A 25,550-nucleotide genomic window follows, 5' to 3' on the forward strand; every position below is an offset into this window, starting at 1 on the left:
TTTCCCAAATATCAACTTATAAACTCTGACAGGAGCATTAACTCTAGCTTGAGAATTAATTAGATACTTATTCTTTGTACTTTTCTGTATTTTTCAATTCAGAAAAATAGATTTTATCCCCAGGAAAATCCTTCTTAACCAATCATAAAAAAGATTGTTCCTTCTGATAAATGAATTTTAAAATATACAATCAAAAACTTTTTAAAAACTTTAGAAAAAATGATGTTTGGTGAAAAAAACTAATAGGAGGGGGGTCGATCAAAAACATTAGTTCCCTGCCTTTAAAGGTAGGGACAAATAAACTAATCTTTATTTTAAATAGAACAAACTAACTTACTTTAACAACCTAAACTAACCCACCCTTAACCCTTACCCCTTACCTTGGGCAACTTCCCAAATGGGGCACACTACCCAAAATATTCTCCACTCAACCCAAGCCTTGGCATGCGTTCCCAACATAACTCTAGACATGGTACGCATGGAGGAATTGGGAGGTGGGGGCATTTTGGAATGTTTAAAGTTTTTTTTGTTTTTAAAACATAATTCAAACAAGCTCAACCCAATCTCCACTTGGGGTGTGCTCCTCCCCATGCACTTTTTGTCAGATCTAACTTGGGAAGCAATCCAATATCTCAGCCGGCCCTAGTTGGTCACAGGTGTACATGGGTTTTGGGAAGAAGGGACTTTTGGTGGGGAAAAGAAACCAATGGGAGGGTCCTTAGGGAAATTCAATAACATTGTAATCCTTTGCCTTTATAACATGTTGACTTGTGATCTTTTAAACCAATCCTTTACTTGTGTATTTTCTAGCAAGAGGATGAGGTGGAGTAAATGGGGGGTGACATCATCAAACCTGAACTCATGGCGGGAGGGTGGAGTAATGATTTAAAAGTTTCCAGGTGGGGGTGGCAATAAGGTAAGTGTAGGTTAGAGATTTTATTTTATTTTTTTAATTTGAGAAATGTATATTTATTATTTAGTAAGGTGTCAAAAAGGATTTTTAAGAGAATCTTATAGAGAATATTCTTTGTTACTAAAAGGGGATTTAAAATCTCCTCATACATTTTCTAGAGAGCATTTTGAATCTCTCAACATGAAAAATTATATTGCATCCTTTATTTATTTATTTTTGTGCCTTTCCCTTTTTGAAACATAATGATTTTTCTTTTTACTCTATCTAAATCAGTAAGGAGATTATCTAATTAGTTAGTGATAATAGTTAGATATACATATAGTGCAATAGGATTGATAATTTATTGGTTAATCATGTCTTCACTAGGTAGAATTTAAGATGGGGGTTTAAATCAATGTATCCTTTTGAACATTTAGCACAAACCGACGAACCTAATAGATGAATTATTGCAATTATATAATTTAATTACTTCATTCAAAAATTTCCTTATGAAATGAATTTTTTATTACTTTGAATTAAATCCAAGATTTCATGAAAGAAATAGAGACTATTCAACTTGAACCTTTTTGCAAAGCAATAAACTTGAAAGTAAGATATGATTTTAAAATTCAATAATACTTAATCACATAACTTGCATATTTCTTACAATAATAGAATGTTGGATTCATCAATATTGAAATTACAACATTAAGACCATCTCTTTAATGATCTTTCTCAACATGGATATACAATTTAATAGGTGGTATAATAACAAATAAAACCCCAATAACATGACACCAAGAACACCATTAGTGCCTCAAGAAAACCAAAATTGCTCCATCATGAGATCACATCTGGACAATCTGCAAAACACAAAGAACAACTATGGAGAGCTCACCCCCAACCAAAGCCTCAATGTGAGGCCACACCCTAAGCTAGGAAAACCAATAACCAACCGGGTGACATCCAGAAAACAATCACAATGACACACTCACCATATAGTTCCCCATCCAAGGTATGCATGACAAGTTTCAAAATGAACCTATGACTTGGGAGAAGGTGGATTTTTCTAAGTACAAGATGTCAATCACGAACACAAATCATATGCCTCTTCCAAGGCTACCAAATCACATAAACTTATTTTTTTCTCTCTCCTTATTTCCTCAAAACACAATTAGTTTGTATTGACAAGTAAGGGCCCATAACACCTTACTTTTTCTCTCTCCTCAACATGAGAAGAGACTCTGCACTAACCTGGAGTCCAACTAAAGCCCTTTTCTCGTACATGGCCACTTTTTCTCTATCTGAGGGTGAGTAATGCAACACACCGTTCATAGTTTCCTCAATAAAGCAAATAAAAGAAACATGAAAGGAAAACAAATTAAAAATCCACAATACCCATCCCTTAATACTAAAATATGCAAGAATTTAAACATACAAGCAATGAAACAAGAACATAACCATGTCAATGGAGATCCTACCTTCACAAAGGTTATGACAAATACAATTTGAGATGAGTTAAATCCTCTCCTTACAACTCCAAACTTGACCTCTCTAAATGTAGAGAATTGGTGAACAACCTTCAACACTTCAAAGAGACTCTAAATAGTCTCTAAACACACCCACCCAAAATAGCAATAACTTCAAACTTGACTTAAGCCTCCTATGGTCTTCCCACTTGCCCCTATTATAAAGACAACCTTTTAGAGGAGTAGAAACTTGGGTAACCTCATGGTGATATCTCATTTTCCCTTCCCTCTATGGTATATATTTTCCAATGGCAACAATTTCACTCTTATTTGTATTATGGATGAGACATGTTATCCCCTCATGGGACATGTCTATCCATTATAATATAATTAATGTATCTGACATAATCTCTCTCTCTCTCTCTCTCTCTCTCTCTCTCTCTCTCTCACACACACACACACACACACACACACACACACACTTTAGTCTTGTAGTTTATCCAACAATTCCAAGAGAGATCCTTGTTGAGCCAATGAACACTTGTCCACCAACCCCTCTCTACCCTTGTTGGCTATGAGGAATAAACCATGTATTCATATTGAGAAGAACACTAGAATATTGGAAGCTTCACCTACTAAGCCATGCCTTCCCACTCGCATAGTTCCCTTGTAAAAGAAAATGTATATCTTTGTGATTCTTTAAAGAAATCCCCTTTCATAAGTCTTAAGTGACATATGCATAAGTTCCCTCTTCCTTTCTTGAGTTGCAATTTGTTGTGATTTTTCCACAACAAGCATTGTGTAGTTCATACTAAAATTTAGACCAAGTTTGCCTCTTCATCAACCTTTTGAAAACTCAAGACAATATGCGGTCGACAACACATTTCCAAGCTTGTCTTAACCTATTTTCTCTCAAGCAAGAGATGCATTTCATGCATTAGCAAGCCAAGTTATGGCACGACCCCCTCAACTTGAAGTCCTATCTCTATTTCCACCACGTCTTCTCCTAGTGACCTTCCACTTACCTTGGATCCTCCCAATGTGCATACATTTGTTTGGAGCATATGTCAAACCCACTTGATAATAGCCCAAGGCTAAAATGACAATTTTTCGATGGTCAAAATGTATTTATTTTTAGATCACAAGTAGAGTGGGGGGGGGGCATTTCATAGAGAAATTGTATAAAGCAAAGATCAAGAATGAAGTTTGTCCTACTATCATATGAACCATAAAATTTTGCTTCACCCTCTGTAGGTAAAGAACTCTATGGAGTCACCAAAGTTGTAGTTGCAATCAACTAAATGAAGGATAAAGCTAAACAACTATTTCTTTTAAGGCTTCACCATAATTCCAAACTATATTTTTCATTTGTAACCTTGCACCTTAGGCCCACAAGCATTTCTCATAACCCATTGTGATAAAAGCAGGGTTGAATGTGGAGGGTGCCACATGGCACATTATCACTGATTCTTTGTAGTTTTTAGGTGACCTCCTTCATTCAACCATGCAAGCATGGCAAGTGCTAGTCTCTGATAGCAACCAAGCAAAAAGGTCATGAGTCCAAGCCAATTTCCATGGTGAACACGCATCGGTTGGGTACATTTTCAAAGCCCTACCCAAAAGTAGAACTCATCCTATTGCGTCAACCCTCCATCTTCCAATCGTCTCTTAAGTGGTGGGAAGGGCCTACTTGGTACTTCAAAGGAAAAGAAGGTTGTGGATATCGTTGCATGGCTCCTACACACACAAAAGCAATACTCAAGTTCAAAAAACACATGGTAATGTGCAATTGGCTCTTTTCCAAGGTGAAGATGATTACGCATGTTCCACGAGCCCTTTTTTAAGGTTCCTGTGTCAAAGGTGGTTTGTGATGTCCCCAGAGTGGGCCCCTAACGGAAGGTGACGTAGGTCTATCTGTGCGGTTTGTCGCTACCACGTGTCCGGGGTCCTCGCCAGCGAGGCTATCCTGGGGTTGCCCCCTTAACGCGGGGAGGTGCCATTTACTAATAGTCCGGGCTTTTGGTACAACGGTTACTAACTTGGTATCAGAGCCGGAGGTCTCGAGGTCGAGACCCGCGGAGCGTGGTGGGCTGTGATGTCCCCAGAGTGGGCCCCTAACGGAAGGTGTGACGTAGGTCTGTCCGTGCGGTTTGTCGCTACCACATGTCCGGGGTCCTCGCCAGCGAGGCTATCCTGGGGTTGCCCCCTTAACGCGGGGAGGTGTTGTTTACTAACAGTCCGGGCTTTTGGTACAACGGTTACTAACTTGCTCTGATACCAAGTTAGTAACCATTGTACCAAAAGCCCGGACTATTAGTAAATGGCACCTCCCCGCGTTAAGGGGGCAACCCCAGGATAGCCTCGCTGGCGAGGACCCCGGACACGTGGTAGCGACAAACCGCACGGACAGACCTATGTCACCTTCCGTTAGGGGCCCACTCTGGGGACATCACAGCCCACCATGCTCCGCGGGTCTCGACCTCGAGACCTCCGGCTCTGATACCAAGTTAGTAACCGTTGTACCAAAAGCCCGGACTGTTAGTAAACGGCACCTCCCTGCGTTAAGGGGGCAACCCCATGATAGCCTCGCTGGCGAGGACCCCGTACACGTGGTAGCGACAAACCGCACGGACAGACCTACGTCACCTTCCGTTAGGGGCCCACTCTGGGGACATCACAGCCCACCACGCTCCGCGGGTCTCGACCTCGAGACCTCCGGCTCTGATACCAAGTTAGTAACCGTTGTACCAAAAGCCCGGACTATTAGTAAATGGCACCTCCCCACGTTAAGGGGGCAACCCCAGGATAGCCTCGCTGGCGAGGACCCCGGACACGTGGTAGCGACAAACCGCACGGACAGACCTACGTCACCTTCCATTAGGGGCCCACTCTGGGGACATCACATGGTTACAAGGTCCAACTAAGGTAGAAAGTGTGCAGCACAAGTGGCAACAATTTTGTGCATGTCACAAAAATGATGATACACAAAGCAACAATTAGCAAGTGATTACAAGGCCATCATGACAACAAACACATATAAGGAATGTAGGGAATCTTTTCTATTGTTTTTTGTAGTACATTGTATATAAGGACAATTATGGCTCTATCTTAATGGTTCAAGTTCTTTTCATTGTAAAAGAATAATTGACAACAATTCATGAAAAAACACTTAAATAACTTTCAACAATAGCAACTCCATTTAGAGATCTTTACATTGTACTTAATTCTTAATAGAAATCACTATAGCAAACTATTTTTCTAGCTTTTACTATGTATCATGTTTGTTTTGTAATCATCTCAAATCACTTTGCATTGTATCATTTAAGGAATGTGGTTATCCATTACTTAGTTTTCTTAGCATTTGAGAAGATGGGTATAACTAAATGGTGAATGAAACCATGTTATTCACTATTTTAATTTCATGTAGTGCTACAACCTTTCACATTATGCTTTGCAATGGAAAAGATTTATAAGTGTTCTAAAAGCTTTGTATTTTGGCACTTCAAATGACTATATGTATGCTTTACATTCTTTCTCTCTTCCCTTTCCATTCCTAAAAATCTAAAGAGCCAGCTTCTAAAATCTCAGAGGTTGTTTCACAGGCCCCACATCTGTTAAACTTCTAAACTGCCCTCCATAAGCACAAGCTTTAGAGATCAACAAGTAGTATAGACCTTCCCATAGCCCACGTACCCATTGGAGCCTCATTAATTGATCTAACCATTTTTTTTCCAATAAGGTGAGTAGAACATTAAATGCCAATCAATCAACATAGGCACATCTAGCTATGTCTTAATTGGCAATCTCCCTACACTCATTGTGAAATGTCATTTTCATTGGCCCCTTTGATCTCTTATGCCCCAGAGATTGTTCTTTGCATACAAACAAAAATGTATGGTTCTATGTAGGTTCAAGAAGGGAAGATTATCGAGAGGCCCTCGATCCTTTCTTAGTCTTCAACAAAGGATGAGCACCTGTAGCTAGTTTCCCTGCTACTTGGTCTACTTTTGCTTACTCTTCAAAATATGCCAATGTGTGTTCCTCTATAAGGTCTTTACCTTTTGGTTTGTCAAGACACAACTAAATGCCTTGTTGAGGAAGATGCACAAATGTTCTTTCACTAGACTGCATGAGATATTATATTGTGCTTTGCAATGACAACAAATCCAAGTGTAACCTCCACCTAGAAGTTGTTGTACCATTTCCATATATTTCTTCCAGAGGGGAAAGTGTGGTATGTTTTGAAGCAAAAGGTTCACTCCCAAAGTTGGAGGCACTTGCCATTTAATACTTAACACACTAACAAGAATAGGCACAAACCAAAAACAAAAAAACGTCAACACAAAACTAGAGATTTCATTTGTAAAAAAGAAATGTTAAAAAAACTTTAATTTTTTTTTATTTTATTTTTTCAAACTACCTCTTTTGAAGGAATCTTCTTCTTCAATCCTTTGAGAACAAACCAACACTTGCAAATGTGTAGGAATGGTTCAACAATCAACTCAGGGTATTCACCTATCAATCTTCAACTCTCTTTGTGCAATGGCGAGAAAAAAAATTGGTTTTCATTCACAATAGCATAAATTAGATAGATTTTTCCTTTTTGTTGCTTTCAATAACCAAATTTAGGGTTTAATAGTCGGATTACACTTTTTGTGAAAAACAAAACACTTCGTCTATTTTTGAAATAAAAAGAAAATTCAACCCAAGTTCAGTTGGCAACTAGTTGTGTTGAAATCACTATTGTCATTACACCAAAAGCTCGAGCTATCAATGAACATTACAATAGCTAGAGACACGGATCCATGGGAGGCAATTAAGCACATGTCACAAATCCATCAATCTATGCTAGATAGAGGCACCAACCTAGAGGGGATGGAGGCATTGACCTCCCAACAATCCCCCCTCAGCATGACCTGAGGGATTTGAACTTGTAACCCAAAGCTTTGATACCACTTGTTGGAATCATTGTTGTCGTTACACGAAAAGCTCGCATTGTCAATGAACATTACAACAGCCAGAGACAAAGATCCGCAGGAGGCAATTAAGCACGTCACAAATCCATCGGTCTATGCTGGACAGAGGCACCAATCTAGAGGGTATGGAGGCACTGACGTCCCAACAAATTCTTGGGTGCAAATACATCTTCAGTCCACCTAGGTTTGGCAAGGTTGGACCCACAGATAGATCCAGTAGCCTACCTCACTGGTTCAGAACTGTAGACACAGTTTGAACCAGATTAGGACCTGGGTGGCCACAAGGTAAGGAAATTGTAACCTTGCATGAGACCTACCAAAGGTTCTCTTATGGGAATAAGCACACTGGTTGATATGATTATCAAGATGAGAGATAAATGATTGTTGTCAATTTGGTGGGTGTGATTGTGTAGAGATGTAAATGCAATTTGCATGAGCATGTATCTATGCCATCTCTAGATTAGCCACTGCATATGTCAATCCCTTATATTGGACACTCCATGTGTCTAACATTATGTATCATTTTTCCTTTGATGCAATGTGTGGCTATGTTGGACTTACCATACTATTGTGTGTGCAATACAAGTGATTAGGACTAGCTATCCAACATATAGAGATGTGCAATATTTGAGTGCCATTAGATCATTGGCCATGGAATTGTTATTACTAGATGCCAATTGTGTTATATTCAAATGTGATTGCCTCAATTCTGCTCATGAGATTCTCCAGTATAGACCATCCATGAAGGGTTGGATATCACGTACTACTGGTGGTACATGACAGTCATGTAGGCTCTGTGATTTGGCATTAAAGTGCACCCATGATATTTTCTCTCCCACTACCATTAGACAGCATATTGGCAGCATATGGTAAAAATTGTGATTGCTAAAATTTATTATTACATATCATTTTAAATTTTATGTTATATGCTCTTTCTGTTCATCAAGTATATTGAGATAATGATGCAAGCTTAGATGATGTTATGATTGCGGGGATCAAATTTGTAAAGATTGTGTTTTATATCCAGGGACATAGCTCACATTATTTTTTATTTTATTTTTTAATCTACATAAAAAGAACCAAAAGGAAATCATTTAAACAGCATGATACAAACTTATCATAATGTTCATTATCTATTATAATCACAGAATTGCAGTCCTGGAATCTATCACACTGTAAGATGAAAGGTTACAGTTCCAAGTTCAACCACATTCCTGACAATGGTTCCAGACTGGAAATAAATACAATGAATACCACTACACGGAAAAGAGTAATATAAGATCATATAAATGAGAGCATCCATGAATCATAATGGAAAGCTAAATTGAAAAACAGTTACCAATAGGCACAATGGGCTTACCTCTTTTATAATAATCATATTATAACTTACAACAACACTTGATCGCTCTCTCTTTTAAAAGAAACAAAAAAGCTTGGACACACTAAAAGGATGATGCTATCCAGTTTCATTACGAATTCCTTTCATACTTTCTTATTCATATCTTTCAAAGTCATACAGAAAGATTTTACATGCATGCAATACACATCTTTGAAAAAACACCCCAAAGCATAAGAAATATGCCCAGGCATGTAAAAATAGCTGCTATAGAAGAAATTCTTGCTTATTGCTCAAGCTTTAGACCAGTCAAACCAGAAACTGTTATAACCGAGATTTCTAAACAATGCATATACAACCATATTGCAGTCTTAATTTTGCCATGTCCTATATTTGCCACAATTACATCAGCATTCAGAATTACAAACTATACTTTTTAATTATGCAGATATAACTAAGTCAGACCTGATTTTGCCCGCCAATTATGTCAGCATTCACAATTACAACCTATAATTTTTTATTATGCACATATATAACTTACATCGGTCCTGATTTTGCCCCAATGAAATCAGGGTTCAAGTCAGGACATAAAAATTATGTGTACAACCAAATTGCATTCCTGCCTTTTGTCCTAGTTTTGCCCCAGTAAATTGAAACGTAGATATTATACATATACAACCAAATTGTATTCCTTTTTCTCCTAAATTTGCCCCCGTTACATCAGCATCGACAATTTTGGCAACTATCTTAGTTATCTGTATACAGTTCCACTTAAGTCATTATCCCAATTTAGCCCCAATTCAATCTGCATCCACAATTACAACCCTAATTTCTTAATAAAGCACATAAAACAACAACAGTGTCACAATTTTGCCCTGCACTGAACAGATTCTCCAATTACATCAGAAAATTAGCTAATATATGTATATCATTAGACAGCTGCTGACAAACTGCAGAGGGATGACACAATTTTACCCTAACTAAACAAAATTCCTCAATTACAACATAATTTTTCAATAATTGCATCTTCACAATCAACTCCTAGAAGATAAGCCAACAATCCACTGCAACATCTACTCTGTAAACCTAATGTCGACCTAATAGAAACATATTTCGCTATTACAAGGCAATTACGTTCTCAATCCACATGAAAACAAATAAATTGCTACCGAAAGACTACGAAGAGACCCTATAATTACAGATCAGACATAAAACCTCATATTCTTTTGATTTCGACTCCCAAAAACTTCATAAACACAAAAAAATCGCAGACAGGAGGGTAATAAGGCAAGAATAATCAATTCAAAGGCACAAATCCAAATCTAAAATCAAAATAGGTTTGATTGATGAAAAATTTATACCTTCCATTAAAGAATTGAGGGAAAACAGGCAATGCGAAGAGGAATGGGTGAATGGGGTCAGCAAAAAAAAATGGATAGCTCAAATTATTGATTATTTCTTAACCATAATAATCACTTTCTTCATGTGAAAAGGATACTTAAAGAAAAATAAAGCTATAATGTACTTCTGGACTCGTGATCTTTACAACTCTTGAAATATAAGTTGATGTATATATGGATCATTAACTCACCATTATCTGAAAATATATTTGTGTTGGAAACAAGATGTTAAAGTGCTTGACTTGAATGAAGAAACCCAAGATATGTCTAAAGGCACATAGTATGTTTTTTACATAAACATGATGGAAAGTTTTCTTCTGTGATTAGATTCATCATTAACATGACAACTTATTAAGCACCTTACTGAAACTTCCACAATGTATTAGGTTAGATTGAGATTAATACACTCACAAAACAAACAAAAAAATCAGTTAAAACAATAAATGTTATTAAGATAATTATCACTTATAAGAAAGAACATATTGAATCCTTACGATTTTTTTGTACTGATCAAGACTGATAAATTGGGTTGTGAAACTATACCTATGTATGCACATTGTGTCACTGCTGAGTGTTGCATTTGATGTCACAAAAAGAATTTGTTGGATGTGTTTCTGCAAGTTTTGCCCATGGTTGATGTCGGACATTTGATGCAATAATTGATGGGGTTGGGACAAATTCAATTCATACTTTGTATTAAATCATCAGAGAACATCAAAACAAGACTGAGCACCTTCCATGGCTTCTATGATGCATATGAGTCATTTGTAACAACAAACCAAGCATTTTGATGAAGTACTTGAAGACCTGCATTGGCAATATCAAGGAGACCAAACATCAGAATAATCATAAAAATTTAAGTCAGTGTACGCCAAATTGACTTGACAGAATGACAGTCAAATATAATGAGTGAAAGTTTCTACTGCACATCTTTGCTACATCAACTAGCAAATTTTAAAGGAGAGTTCAGTCAAACTGTAAAGAGCATATTGCATCTATTGGTCATCAAAGTTTTATAAAATATAAATTTAACCAAACAGTGATGCTCTAGCAAAATTTGATATATAAACATTTTTTCTGAAACTGATACCTGTAAATCATCTCATAAATCTGCACCAGGGCTCTGTATACTTACGAAAGAAGAACTTAATTATTCAATATTAACAAATTCTCTGAGATTGCAACCTGTAAGTTGTCTCATAAAACTCTACCAGGGATCTTTACGCTGATAAAAGAAGAATTTGATTATTCAAGCAATCAGCTCAGACAGGAAAGTGGATTTGTTTCTAACATGAGTACAAAGTAAATTTTTGTTTTGCTCCAGTAATTAATTAGAGCACTAATGGGAATATTACCCAAATGTAAATCAGATGGTGAAAACATATTCTTCAAAGGCACGGCTGTAGGCAACAACCTCTTTGCATCATCAAAACTATCTAAACCAAAATGAAAAGAATGAAACATAGGAACCATATTACATCCCACTCAATCGAAGTAAAATGATATACGCCTCGAAAGATATGGGAATGCAACTAGTAAATTAAAAAATGGTGAAATAAATATAGTCTACTGAATCGTGCTCAAGTTATAATTGCAAATAGATACAAGAAAAAAAAGTAGAGTTCCTTAAGAAAACCCATGTAAACAGAGAAGAAGCTACAGCATAATGATTGCAAGGAACCAGGACCATCATATAAAGCAGGTTAAAAAATATGGAGGAAAACTGAAACAAATTCATTGGTGTGACATGAATAAGAAGTTTGCATGAACATATGGCAACTTAGTCTGCTTTGCAAGCGAAAAGCGACAAACACAAACCTCAATGCAATCAAAAATATCCAGAACAATTAAAGTTTTTTGTCAAGACCAAATACGGAAATATTTAGAACTGTTTAGAGCAGTGTAACAAGACTCGGACTCGGCTCGGACTCGGCAAAGGTAACTTGACTTGTGACCCGGCTCTAACTCCTAACCCGGCTCAGCGGTGACTCGGCAGTGAATCAGCAAAGTGAAAAAACCTCGAAATTTTTAGATTTTTTAGGATTTAAAGAACATTCCATGCACCCATTATTGAATAAAGCGTAAAGACACAATAACATCATTAAATAGAAGATAATTTGATCATAATGCACATACTTAAAGTTAAAACTTAAAAGTCAAACATCAATTACATAAGTACAATACTACAAAGGTAAATTACTAAAAGTAATTACTATATTACTAATAATTAAAGTTTAAAGTTTAACTTTAAAGTTTAGACATACTTTAAAGTTAAACAGTAGCTGAAGCCTGAAGGAAACATTATAAAAGTAAAAGTGTAAAACATAGAATCATATATAAAATGATAAATCCATGCAAAGTTGCAAACCATCAAAATGTATATGAATTACGTATTATGAAATCCAACACATCAAAATTCAATAGTCATCATCAAATTCAAATGTTCCAAATGCTGATCATATATTAAGTTAAACTGTTAAACCAAAAGTTAAAACAAGACTATAAGTCTACAGCTATGGCTCCTAGTCGGAGTCCTCATCATCATCCTCATCCTCATCGTCATCCTCATCCCCAACCTTAGCCTCAACCTCAGGGTCAGTATAATCTATAAAATGCCTGTTAGTAAGGCATCTAAGGTGGGTCCTGGATGTCTCGATAGCCATAGCATCAGCCTGTGAGGTGCCTCTAGGATCAACTGTACTCTCTGCCTCTGGCTCTGCCAATGTCTATGAGGTGCCACTAGGAACAACTGGAGCTCTCTGATCCTCTGCTGCCATAGCCACAGCCTCAGCCTGGCCCTCTCTATCTGTCTGGTCAAGCCACTGTAGGTCCTCATCATCAAAGACAGGATCAGTAGCCTCAGTGATCCAATCAGACTTCGGATCAACCTCCTCTAGAGTAATCGGAGAGGTGTCACTATCCAAAATCTCCCTGATCCTAATGCGCAGGTTGTTGTGCACAAAGACTAGCCTATTCATTTTCTGCACAGACAACCTATTACGCCTCTTCGAGTGGATGTGCTCGAACATGCTCCAGTTGCGTCACATCCAGAAGTGCTACTTGGCTGGCTCAAAATGCGAATGGCAATTTGCTGAAGGTTTTTAGTTGAAGGCCCAAACATTTGCCACCATCTATCTGAATTTTGAAAAAAGGAATACAAAAAAATATTAGTCTCATTTCAAAATTTGAACTTTAAGTTTAAAGCTAGAAATTTAGAAACTAGATTGTATAAGGCTTAAGCTGCAATTTTTACCTGGCTGCAATTTTATATGACCTTCTTTGCAAATTTCACTTGAAAAAATGGGCCCTGATGCATTATTATAGGCATCCATCTCAAGCAATATATCTATGGGATTAGGGGACATCTTCGATATCACTATGTATAGGCCACTAAGAACCTCCTCATCTGCCTTGAAATCATCATGGAAACGGTATGCCAGATTGAGGTAATAGGCTGCTGCGTGGATGGGCTTATGAAGCTGATTTTGCCATCTCCTATCAATTATGTCCCAAATAGGGCCATAGTTTTCCTCAACTCCTACATATTTGGCCTTAATAGCCTCCTTGACCCTATCCATGCCCTCATAAATGTAGCCCATAGAGGGCTTCTCGCCATCAGCAACTCGTGGGAGGGCTACAAGGGGCTCGGTGATCTACAAAACAATTGAACAAAAAAACAATTTAGTGAATGATGAAACTTTGCAAAGTTGCACAATGAAAATAAAACAAAAATATGTATGAGATAAATTAATTTATAAAATTTTAAGACTTAAGCTTTTAAAATTTTAAATTTAAATTTTAAATTACCTCCACAATCTTCGAACATGGCTCCCAAAAACCATCATCATCATAAATGCATTTTGTTGCATCTATCCCTGCAGGGCTATTGGCAAAGGAGGAGGAACTCCATTCTGGACCAACAAACATGCACCTCAACTCTAACCTTGAAGTCAACAAGGATTGTAGTGTGATAAAGTTAGAGGCAAATCTTGTGATACTAGTGTTGATGCGAGTTTTGTATCACTTACATAACATATTAGGATTTGACTATTCGATATGGGATATCAAACATGCAACTCCTCTCTTGAAAAGTTAGTGCTCATGGGACATGAGTATAACTCCAATGTTCCTTACACTGTTGGATACTCGCTCAGTTTTATCGATGTGATTTGTTGGTAATCATGTAGGGGTCTTACGCTATTAATTCAAGGATGACTTGGACTTTGGTGGAATGAAGGTGATGGTGACTCGGTTTGTGAAATGTGCAGAGGCAGATAATGTTGATGATGGTGGTGATGGAGGATGTGTCTGCCAGTGATGATGTTGATGGGAAAGCAATGGTTGTGGAATGTGAATGGATGAGTTCTATCACTTAACTTACTTCTCTAAGCTTCGACTACCCAGCTACTTACTATTCTACTCCTACTCTTATGAATGGAAGGTTAGCAAATGGACGGAGATCGAACCTAATGAGAGCTGACCAGCGACCTCACTTCCACAGGTGCAATGATTCAAAGGAATAATAAACTAGCATACCACACAAAGCTTCCCAACCAGCCGCTAGGATGCTAGTGGCCTAGTGTTGATCCCTATCAAACATTTACCAATGCTACCATACAACTATCCATCTACTTCACTCCTACTTAGCAACTTGAAATGAAACCAACTTTAACAACTTGAAAGGAAATCTAACTAAGTGGAAGTAGAAAACATGCAATAACACCCAATGTTCTTGATCAACATGCCAATCGCAACAATGAAAAAGAGAGCATTTTGGTATTATCTTCGCAACAATTTCTTCGACCACTTTACAAATGAGAGCAAATGGCCTTTTATAGGGGCCAAAAATACAACGGACTGTGGAGATCAAAACAAGATCAACGATCCAGATTGGATCCTCAAAACCCTAATTAGGGTTGCCACCCCATCGGCAAATGAGAAGCTAGCACCTCATCAATGGACCAATGAAAAAAGTGCAAAAAGTGGCAACCAATGAGAAGGCACCAAAATGGTGTCCAATCAGAAATAGACACTTGTCCTATTCTAGAAGAAAGGGAAATTGTCACTTGGGCTTACATCAAATGATCTTCTAATATAAATCTTCCCTTTTCTTTCATTTTCTTAGCTAAGGCAATACTTAGCTAGCCTTTCGTTAACTTCTTCCATAGGAGGACAAGGTGTGTGCTTCGCCCTGAGTTCCGTTGACTTCACCACGCTGCTTGCTGCTTGTAACATCTTTTCATGATCCTTCTCATATTCATTTGCAAATCCAATAAAAGCACTAAGAGAGGAAAGGGTGCCCAAATGCTTCTTCTTGATAGCAACCTTCCCCAACTCATCCAACCTCGATCCAAAATCTGTTTCATTGACATCCTCTTCTCTGATATCCTCAAAATCAAGCGCCACCTCAATGTTGCTCATCATGGTTGAAATGGAAGTGTTGACGCTTGGGCTGTGATGTGCAACTGCCTTTTGTATATCCTTTTACGGTACCGCCATTGGTATTGGTTATTTGCCTCATTTTCAAGAAGAAAATAGTTTTGGGCATCATATCCTCTTTGTTTTTCTTAGTGTTCGCCCGCTTGGGATTCTTACTTGCACTATCATCCTCCATGCTTGTCACCCTATTACGGGATAGTAGAGTGGTAGACCAAAAGGCAAGAAGAACCAAGAGGAGCAATCCTTAGACTAGAGCGAAAGATGGATGTCAACTTAAGAACCCCTTGCAACTCTAAATGATTTGAAATTACCTCTACTAGTAAACTCACAGCGACTTTTCAGAACCTAGGATATGACTTTCAAGAAGTTCAAATCACTTTGCAAATTAGAAATTTATCATGCAATTCACCTCCAAATAAAATTTCCCAACCTAGGGCAAAAATCGCAGCCACTTGTAAAAATCAGAATTTTATCTCCCACAAATTTTGGCTACCACAAAATTCGGCTCCCACAAATTTTGCCCTCCACAAAATTTGCCAAGCAAGAAAAGTGCAGATCTGCTCTTGCAAAATCACCAACGCCTTGAGAAGGAGAAGTGAGAAGTGAGGAAGAAATGGGAGAGAGGCCTCCTCTTATACCCAACTTTCTTCTTGGACCCTGGGAGAAAGAAAAACAAATAATTAATGCAAAATTATGGCCCACAATTAAATACTTAACCAAAATTAATTTTGCCATGATGAAAATTAACTTTCTAAATTGCCAATTAGTTCTAAATTGCAAAAAGAAATTAAATTATGCCTTGAGGGTGTTAAATATTTCCATTTAATGGGGGGTTTAGTAATTAATACGTCATTAAATTTGGATTTTAGCTAACCAAAAGCCATTTTTTCAATATTAAATTACCAATTTCATTAAAGGCAAAAAGTTTTCAAGGCAATTTTAATCTATTAAAGCCATTTTTTTTGCAATTTTTACCCAAATCGATTTTGCTATGCCAATTATAAATTTTTTGACAAAAATAAAATAAAATTTCTTCTAGAGCCAAAAATCGATTTTGCAATTTTATTTCACCATCACAAAAATTAATTTTCTTCACCAAAAATAATCAAGATTTTCCAAAAGACCAAATTTAACAAAATTTTCATTTTTGAAAATTATCCAAATTTTCAAAGGAAAAATGTCTAAGTACAAAATTTACAATTTTATCCTACCAAGTGTTGCTCTTTAAAATTTGTTCGGCTCAAGAATGAAATTGGTGGCTCTAGAAAATCAAGTGGAAACCGGGTGAAAATAAATCTAACCCTCTTCCCACTGGCCTGAAAGTGCCAAGGCGTGAAATTTTCAAAATTGTTGGACAATCCAAAAATTTGCAGAGGCGATAAAAAAAAAGGGGGGTCCCCAAAATTTTGGGGCGATGTTGTGAAAACCTCACAACAACTAGGACGAGCCAACTCTTTTCCCTTCGTGTATTTCCTCATAGTGCTGAAGACCAAGGCATGATTATAGATGAACTTACAAAAGATTTTTGGCCTTGGTAACACATGATTTCACCCATACAAGCTTGTCAATATCCTCTAACATGAGGTTGATGCAATGGGCCGCACATGGAGTCCAAAAGATTTTTGGGTGTCTCTCCATCAATAGTTTTCCTGTAGCAATTTTAAATTAGTTAGTAAACAATGAAAATTTTTGATGTATTAAAAAAATTTTAATTTTCAAAATTTAATGAAAAACTAAAACAAATTTTTTAGAACTAGAACTTAGAAAGTAAGAAGTTAAAATTTTACTTGCAACAACATAATTCGCTGCATTATCAATCACTACTTGGACAACATTGTCTTCCCCACCTCCCTTATGACCTCCTCAATAGTCTCATATAAGAATTTTGCATTTTTCCACGTGAGGAAGCATCTATGGACCTCAAAAACATGGTGGATCCTGAAAGTGAAAATTAAACAAAATAATTATCATTCAAGAATCAATACTCAATAAAATAAAATTTTCGTTATTTAATAATAGTATACATTAAATTTTAGACTTCAAGAAGTAGAGCATGATGAGTTACCTCCACTTGAAACAAGAAAATTTAGGAGGGTTTTGGACCACCTATCTATTCATCCATCCGGCATGATGGTACACCCCTTTTGGCTCCAAATCTTTTTGTGGTCCTCCAACTCAAGTTTCATCTTCTCAACCATATCTAGCAAGAGGGGGCCACTCAACTCATCTTCAGTGGGGGCTTTGAAACCCGCACCACAGATGGAAACTGCATCAATCATCCCCTACCAATAAGGAGTCTTGTTACATTTATAAAAATATTTTAATTACCGTATTTCAAATTTTCAACATCAAGTTAAAAGTATAAAATTGAATATAAATTTTAAAACTTAAAACATAAAACAATCAAATATAAATGAAGTTGAAAACTTGAAGTACCTGGCTGCTATAAATGGAATGTCGCAGAAAATCCAAAACTTGCAAATTGCTCTTACTCCAGCTTCATGTATCTCCCTATTCCAGCCCATGCTCTCAAGTGAGGGTTGTGCACCAGGAGTGGTACGTGGTACAAAAAAATTGTCCAACCTACTAGATTTTCTAAATCTAGGACGAAAGGTAAAGCCAGCACTATTAGAAGGGGTAGCAGCAGTAGCATCACTAGAAGTGCAAGGAATAAATGTAGAAGAAGCACAAGCAACAGAAGCACTAGGACGATAGGGGGGACGGGAAGAACCTTCTCCAACACAGTCTACTGACTCAGAAACATTTGCAAATGAGCGTGGAAGGGAACTAGAACCAATCTGAGCTAATTGTTCTAATTGTTTTTTTTTAATTCTTTTTCTTGTTCATATTTTTACAAGGCTACATAACAAAAATGTTGAGCCTCAACAGTTGCAGCTCCACAAGGCTCAGTATCATAACCACATATGCCAGCAATATAGTATTTTAATCTATTTATCCCTCCACTATTAATGGTTTTGCAAAATAGGCATTTTGTTTGAGTTCTCTTTCTACCCGGAAATTCTATGGTGAACTTCCAACACTCATCTTTTTTGTTGCCTTTAGAGAGCTTGGGTTTTTTACCTCCAAAAGCCATTATGACTTAATTAAGGAAATATGTAAATGTTGCTGCAATAAGACATTTTAGACGAAATATTACCATTTCAGCATTGCATTTTATGAAGATCTAAAGTAAAAAAACAACTCATAAACAAACAAAAAAAATTCATGCAAAAAAACCATAAGCATAGACAAAAAAATCATCAAAATCTAAACAATCAAGTCTTACCTCTTTCAAATGCTTTGGAAAGTGTTGAGAAGAGCTCCTATAAACTCTTTGATGATCTAAATGCAAGCTCCAATGTCACAAATGCAAGCTTTTTTCCTCTTCCTTTCAGCTGGTTGCAAAACAAGAAAACTCTATTTCTCTTCTACCTCTCTCTCTCTTTTTTCTTTTCACTATAGATTGTTATGGGAGCCCTTTTAAGGTTACATGCGTGAGAAATGTAAAAAACAAAATTAAAAAAACTTGTAAAATTTATATTTTAATTGCCGGATTTCAAGCCTGCCGCGGCCGGGTCACGCGAGTCACTCGATGACTCGCGAGTCACGCAAGTCATGCGAGTTACTCTTCGTGACTCTCCGCTCGCGGGTCACGAGTCATTGTGACTCGGCAAGGTCAGCGCGGCTCGCTGACTCGCGTGACTCACCGCGAGTCACGTTACCCTGGTTTAGAGCATCAAACCCAACCATCGCCTCTGCAATGCCGAAACAAGCTTGAGGCTCTTGCAGGAATCCATGAGCATCAAATTCCAAGACCCAAGCAACAACGGCAGATTTCTTTGAGAAAAGACAAGGAAAATTTTGACAAAACGCATCCCCCTCCATGGTGAGACTCTGCCAAATCTATGCCAGGCAATATGCAAACAAAGGAAGGCTGGACTAAAGTGTCGAAACAAGTCAAGAAGGGCACACACTTCCAGCAAGATCATGGATTAAGAAATTGGTATCCTAGACAGGACAAGAGCATCAAGAAACCTATAACAAAAGGATCAGCAATGACGAAGAATAACTCTATCCAGAACAGGATTCAACCCCAACCGAGGGCATTAAAAGTTCTTCAGAAGTCAACCAAATGACATTAGGAACTGTAGACACCTAAAATTGTCCAAATACCCTTTTCATTACTAATTAAATAGATATTTATTATCTATTTAATTATAGATTTATTCCTACATTTAATTAAATAAATTTACATTTATTTAATTACATTCGCCTTTCCTTGATTTAAATAAACTAAATTACATCTTAACCCATTCACTTTAATTAAGTAAATTACTTCGTTTACTTAATTAATCCTTTTTTAATCCCACTTGGAATTAAATATTAAATTTAATCCTATTTGAGCACATGGCTCCTAACTTTAACCCTCACCCAACCTCACTTTCCTAACCTAACCCATCCTTCTAACTTAAGTCAATCCACTTATCCATTAATTAATCCTAGTTTCTCATCTAATTGCATCATTAATCATTTGCACAATCCTAATCAAAGGATTAGCAAACCCTAGTCACATGTGACATGTGACTCTTACACCTCTCACACATGTCATTGATCCATCGCTTTCAAAAGTATCTCACATGTGTGAGAAATCTTGATCTCCACACTTCTTACACCTGTCATTGATCCATCGCTTTCAAAAGTGTCTCACACATGTGTGCGAAACCTTGAGCCTCCAACCCTCTTACACATGTCATTGACCCATCACATCAAAAGTTGCTCACACATGTGTGAGCATCTTTCCCCCTTTGAATGGTCAAAAACCCTAATCCACATGGATCCACTTGACTTCCACCTCAGGGACACCTCATTGATCCTGAGAGATCCTAGCCCTTCATCTTGCATTGAATCTCAACCGTCTGTTTCATCTCATTTCCTATAAAAGGAGAGCCCTCTCCTCATTTCCATGAAGCATTATGTAACCCATTGTTATGCTGCAAGATTTGTGAGCAACCACATCCCACAACAATAAAATCATCAACAACTTGGTGATTTTATGAGGTTTGCATTAGTGCTATTTTGAATGGTCTAAGCTCTTTTGATTTCATGTCATTATTTACATGTTGTCTTTCATATTTGAGGTTTGCATGAACATATAGGAATAGTCTTTAGTTGCTTATTGTTTATTCCGTTGTTACATTTTTATGCAATACATTTTGGCACGTCCGGTGGGACCCACTTCACGGGTTCAAACTAATCATCTAACGTGTTTTTAAGTTTATGTGTGAGTTTTCAAGCTTGTAGGTTGAAGGCTTGCACTTGGAGATCAAGTTTCACGAGGAGCTTCTAATTGAGCCATAAAGCCTATCATCGTGCTTAAAGAACACAAGAGAAGTCTTTTGACATATAACACTCTATATTTATTATTTCTCTATTTCCAAGTTGTAGGAGTGTATATACGTTGAGTATACTTCTTTGTTCAAAAAAAAATCTCTATCTTTGTTGACAAATAAATAGGTAAAAAAAAGGAGTTTGTTTTTATGTTTTTTTTTTATCATATATATATATATATATATATATATATATATATATATATATATATATATATATATAAGTTGTAAAAAAAAAGTGTGGTCAAAAAGTCTAAATGGAAAAAAAAAAAATTCAAAAAAATCAAAAATAATAATAATAATAATAAAATCGTTTTCAGTTTATGCAGGTTTGGCACCCACAGGCGCCACCACCGCAGGCACCGCCCCCGCGCCCTGCTCCTAACTTGGTGGCTCCTCCCTGCTCTCAATCCGTGGCATCGCTGCAACCTCCTCCCTACGACCACAACCTTGCCTCCTGTCTGCCGCTTGTCTTCTCCCTACTCCCACCACTCTGCTTACACCCGCAACCCTCGCTCCACTCGGTGCTGCAACTCCTCCGCCCACGCACATTAACCCTAGCCGCCCTCACCACCGCTACATCTTGCCGCACACTGTCGTGACTTCCCGTCACGAGCGCCGCCTCCGCCCACGTCCTCTTCCCTGCGTTGCTCTTACCTCGCCCGCTGCCACCAGCCACTTGCAACCCTTTGCTCGTGCTCCCTCGCTGCCATTAAACCCTCCTCCCCATGCCTCTGCTCCCTCCGCTCATGCCCACTTCACTTGGCCCTACAACTCCTCCCTCGCTCCACCGCTTATCTCCTCTACCACCGCCGCTTAAACCCTCCCTCCACTTCGCCTCGCCTTTTCGCTCCGCCATTTCTCCACCCGCCCTCCTATAGCAATTTTTTATTTTTTATTTTGATATTTAAATTAAACTTAGAAGTATTGATTTGCTTGTCAAACTTATTTTTAAAGATAAAACTTTTCTTTTTAATAAAATCATTTAGATCTGACCTCTTTCTTTTTTTTAGCAAAAAAACAAAAAAAATTCCCTGACATGCATCTAACTGTCAAATTTAAGCCTGCAGGTCGCTGACGTCATCACTACACCAGCATTCCACATGCCCTTCTAGATCATAAGGAGCAGCCTTCAATTTTTTGCTCATAACTTGAGCATACGGACTCCGTTTTCGAAAAACAAAATATCGCTAAAAAGCCAATTTTGAGCCCGTCGTGATGGTGTTAGTTTCATTAGATTTTGACGTTGTTTAGATCCCTCTTTTTTTTTTGTCAAAGACCAAACTTTTTGTGTTAACATTTTCATTGCAGGGTTATTTCATGTTTGTCATACATTTTCGAGGCCCTAACTTGTGGTTTTGCAAGGATATTTCTTCACTTGCGCATTGAAGGTTGGAGAATTCTAGAAATCACTAACCATATTGTTTGCAGGTTTTGCTTTAAGTTTGTTTTGGCAAAGAACTTGTATGCTTAAACACTTGTCTTTGAATGCATGGTTAAAGCTAAAACAATCGAATTCAATCTTGAACGCCATAAGGAAATTGAACATTTTAGTGAAATGGATGATAACACAATCTTGAATGTCTAAGGATCAACGAACATTGCAATGCATATTTCAATTTGGTGCTTAAAACGAACACTCACTCAATCTTGAATGCATAAAGGGAATTGATTCTTTCCTTACTGAATTTGCTTATGTTGATGACGCTCAATTTACTTATGTTGGCGAACTCTCGATTTTTATGTTGACGACATTGTCAAGTTGGAAAGAACATTGTATGCTATAAACACGTGTCTTCAAAATAGATTACAAAACCTAAAGTTTCATTGAGAAAGAACAAGTGTGTTTTGAACCCCGAGGCGACTTAAGTATTCTCTCCTCTCGCGCCTTCGGGTGATCTTGAGTGCACAAGAAATAAGTGGTCTTGTTTTTATCTTTTTAGGAGGCCTGCTTGCGGATTTCATCACCCCTTGGGACGACCTCAACTCCAGTGTTCTAGCAGAGTATAAAAATCGGGAGGTAAATCAAAAGACCTCTCTTGGAAGTAAAATCTTGTCACTCTTGGCTAAGCCCCAAAGAATTTTATACCTTTGGGAAGTGAAGAAGGAGATTTGGGTTACCGTCTCCCCCACGACTATGTGGCATTATTTTCTTTCATCTACACATTTGGGCCTCACGTACTTTGCATATATCGAGGACGCCCTCTAGTTGATCCTTGTACATCCTAGTTGAAACCTTATAGGATTGTTGGTGTGTTTGATGTTTTTTAGTGTTTGAAACCCTCCCCAGTTGAAGGGGACACACTGGCTACCCTTGTTTTGTATATATTTCATTGTTTGATTTTGCATCTCAAATTTGAAAAAGCCAAAACATCATATAACATAAAAATCCAAAAAAATCAAAAAATCTCAAAAACAACAAAAACAAGTCTTGGTTTAAGTCCTCTTAGTCAAGTTGTCCACATCATTTCTTCTTTCCATCAAATTCATCACCCTCATACATCTCTTGTCTTCATCATTCAAACCATTCCTTGAAGTCTTAATCATCTCTATTCGTCCAAATCATTTCTTCGTCTTCCTAATCATTCAATCTAATCCATAATCTCCGTCCTAGTCAGGATCCAATTTCCTCAACCAATCTCATAGTTCATCCTTAATTCAATCCTTCAAATCATCATTCTTCTAATCCAATTCCTTGTCAAATTCAATCAATTCTTAATTTAGTCCATTTACATCATCCATAATCAATCTTTCTAATTTCATTCACATCTTCTTCTAATTCAACTTTACATCACATCTTCTACTTTGAACATAGGAGCATTGTCATAAACATTGGACTTTAATTCAAATCCAACATTCACTTGTTTGCAATATCATAAGGTTTTTATCAAAGCTATAGCAAAACCTTCATCCAATATCAAATCAAATCAAATCAAATCAAATCACATCAAATCAAATCCAATCCAATCAATATCAAGTCAAATTCAATTCAAATCAAATCGACACAAAGTCAAAAATTGCTCCTAGTCCCAAGTTCATATTTCATTCATCATCAGATCTTTCATCACTCTTCGTCTAAGATCCATGGAAAAGAATTGGCTTAATCAAATGGTTGAAGATCTTCCAAGGCAATCTGGAGTTATACCTCCCATTCAACCTACATATCAAATCAATCCTCATAACTTCATATCCAATTCTAATCCATCTCATGTTCATTATTCTTCTACCTTTGACAAGGGAAATCCACCACATTATCCCTCAACCACATACGATCCCATTCATAGCCCACTCAATTCCTCAAACAGAAATGCCATGGCCAAAGAAATTGAGGAACGAAAGAATTCCATCTTGAGCCTAGCAAATCAACAGTAAAAGTCCACCTTCCATGCCATATGTTTCGAAGACCATAGTCCTCATGTCCCATCCAACCCCAATCCTCCATGTCATCTCCTACCCATACTTCCACCTTCGCACAATCCTAATCCTCCAAAAACATCATCCCCACCTCGTAATAGGTTTTTCTCACCCGAATTCCTGTCTACGTGCAAAAGTCACAATAAAGTGATCCAATCACCAAAAGTCATACCCCCAATGCCATCTCAAGACCTTCCTCCAAAGCATGACATTATGGATTCCTCTTCTCCTCTAGATCCGAGCATTTCCCCATCCCATCGTTCCCTTATCCCTCAAAATCCATTTATCCCTCTTAGCCCATCTCATGATTCCCTTCCTAATCAAGATCAAAACATTCCAAGTACCGCGCACATTACTGAGTCCATTCCATCTCAAGAGTTAGCATCCGTTGATCGTCCACTTCATGAAGAAATTCCTTCCACTCCATCCACTAATACTCCTCCATGTCAAGATCAAATCACTCAATCTCATGGTCCCATTCCCTCCACTCCTTTATGTGATTCTATTCCATCTCATGATCCACTCATTCCGCTACATGATCCTCTTTTAAGTCAAGATCAAAGCTCCCCTTCATTTGCCTTTCATGATCCCACTCCATCCCAAAATCCTAGTATCCCTCATTATCCCCCTTGTAATCCTAATCCTCCACATGATCCTATCACACCTATCCAATCCACTCATGAACCCCATATACATGGACTCAAATCTTGTGTTGAACATAGTAAGTATCCCATTGAAGAAATAATGTCTCAAGATGTTGGTACACCTTGCAATACCAAAATTCCTCCATCCAAACCTACCTGTTCTTATCATCCATATTCCAAGTCCATTTTGCGCCCTTATATCCATATTCCCATTCCTTCCTCATTTCCATCCATTTTGGGTCCTTATGTTCCACAGCCAAGCCCTTCATCCCTTCCTTCTATTTTGGGTCCTTACGTACCTCCATCCACAATATCCAATTCTTCCACGTCATCCCATCATGCTCCTAATCAAGATCAACAAAGGCACACATCCTTGAATTCCTTACAGCATTCACCATCCATACGCTCTCCACCCCATTTATCTTCATGCACCCATACCATGGCCAATGGAAGCAAATTGGATGCCAAAGAAAAAGAGAATAAAGCCAAAAATCCACAAAAATCCAAAGATCAACATGTCCCCTCTAAACGACATGTTCAAGAAAAGAAAAATACAATCCAAAACAGAACTCAAAGGCCACAAAGGCTAACAA

The 25,550-nt window shown here is 37.6% G+C and overlaps 1 protein-coding gene and 1 pseudogene across 4 annotated transcripts in view; both read right to left on the reverse strand.

Moving 5' to 3' along the window:
• Positions 1-9,166: 9,166 nt before the first annotated feature.
• The window catches only part of LOC149572814 (putative pentatricopeptide repeat-containing protein At3g47840 pseudogene), a 36,605-nt pseudogene continuing 20,221 nt past the window's right edge, over positions 9,167-25,550 (reverse strand). For 2 of the 3 annotated variants that reach the window (XR_016359979.1, XR_016359978.1), the window contains 2 exons: positions 10,617-10,880; positions 9,167-9,478 (listed from right to left, as the gene is read on the reverse strand). The product of XR_016359979.1 is annotated as a putative pentatricopeptide repeat-containing protein At3g47840 pseudogene, transcript variant X2 (transcript). The remainder of the gene's footprint in view (positions 9,479-10,616; positions 10,881-25,550) is intronic. The other variant, XR_016359980.1, reaches the window with a different exon arrangement.
• On the reverse strand, positions 12,515-15,790 carry LOC149572815 (uncharacterized). The gene is made up of 3 exons (XM_089813894.1): positions 13,881-15,790; positions 13,327-13,726; positions 12,515-13,208 (listed from the first exon to the last, which is right to left on the reverse strand). Exons 1-3 carry the CDS (start codon positions 13,998-14,000, stop codon positions 13,048-13,050), a joined length of 681 nt encoding a protein of 226 aa, XP_089670020.1. The 5' UTR covers positions 14,001-15,790; the 3' UTR covers positions 12,515-13,047.

Source organism: Cupressus sempervirens, chromosome 2 (genome assembly GCF_028749045.1).
Source record: "Cupressus sempervirens isolate cs-2001-9-10 chromosome 2, ASM2874904v1, whole genome shotgun sequence".
NCBI classification, from domain to species: domain Eukaryota; kingdom Viridiplantae; phylum Streptophyta; class Pinopsida; order Cupressales; family Cupressaceae; genus Cupressus; species Cupressus sempervirens.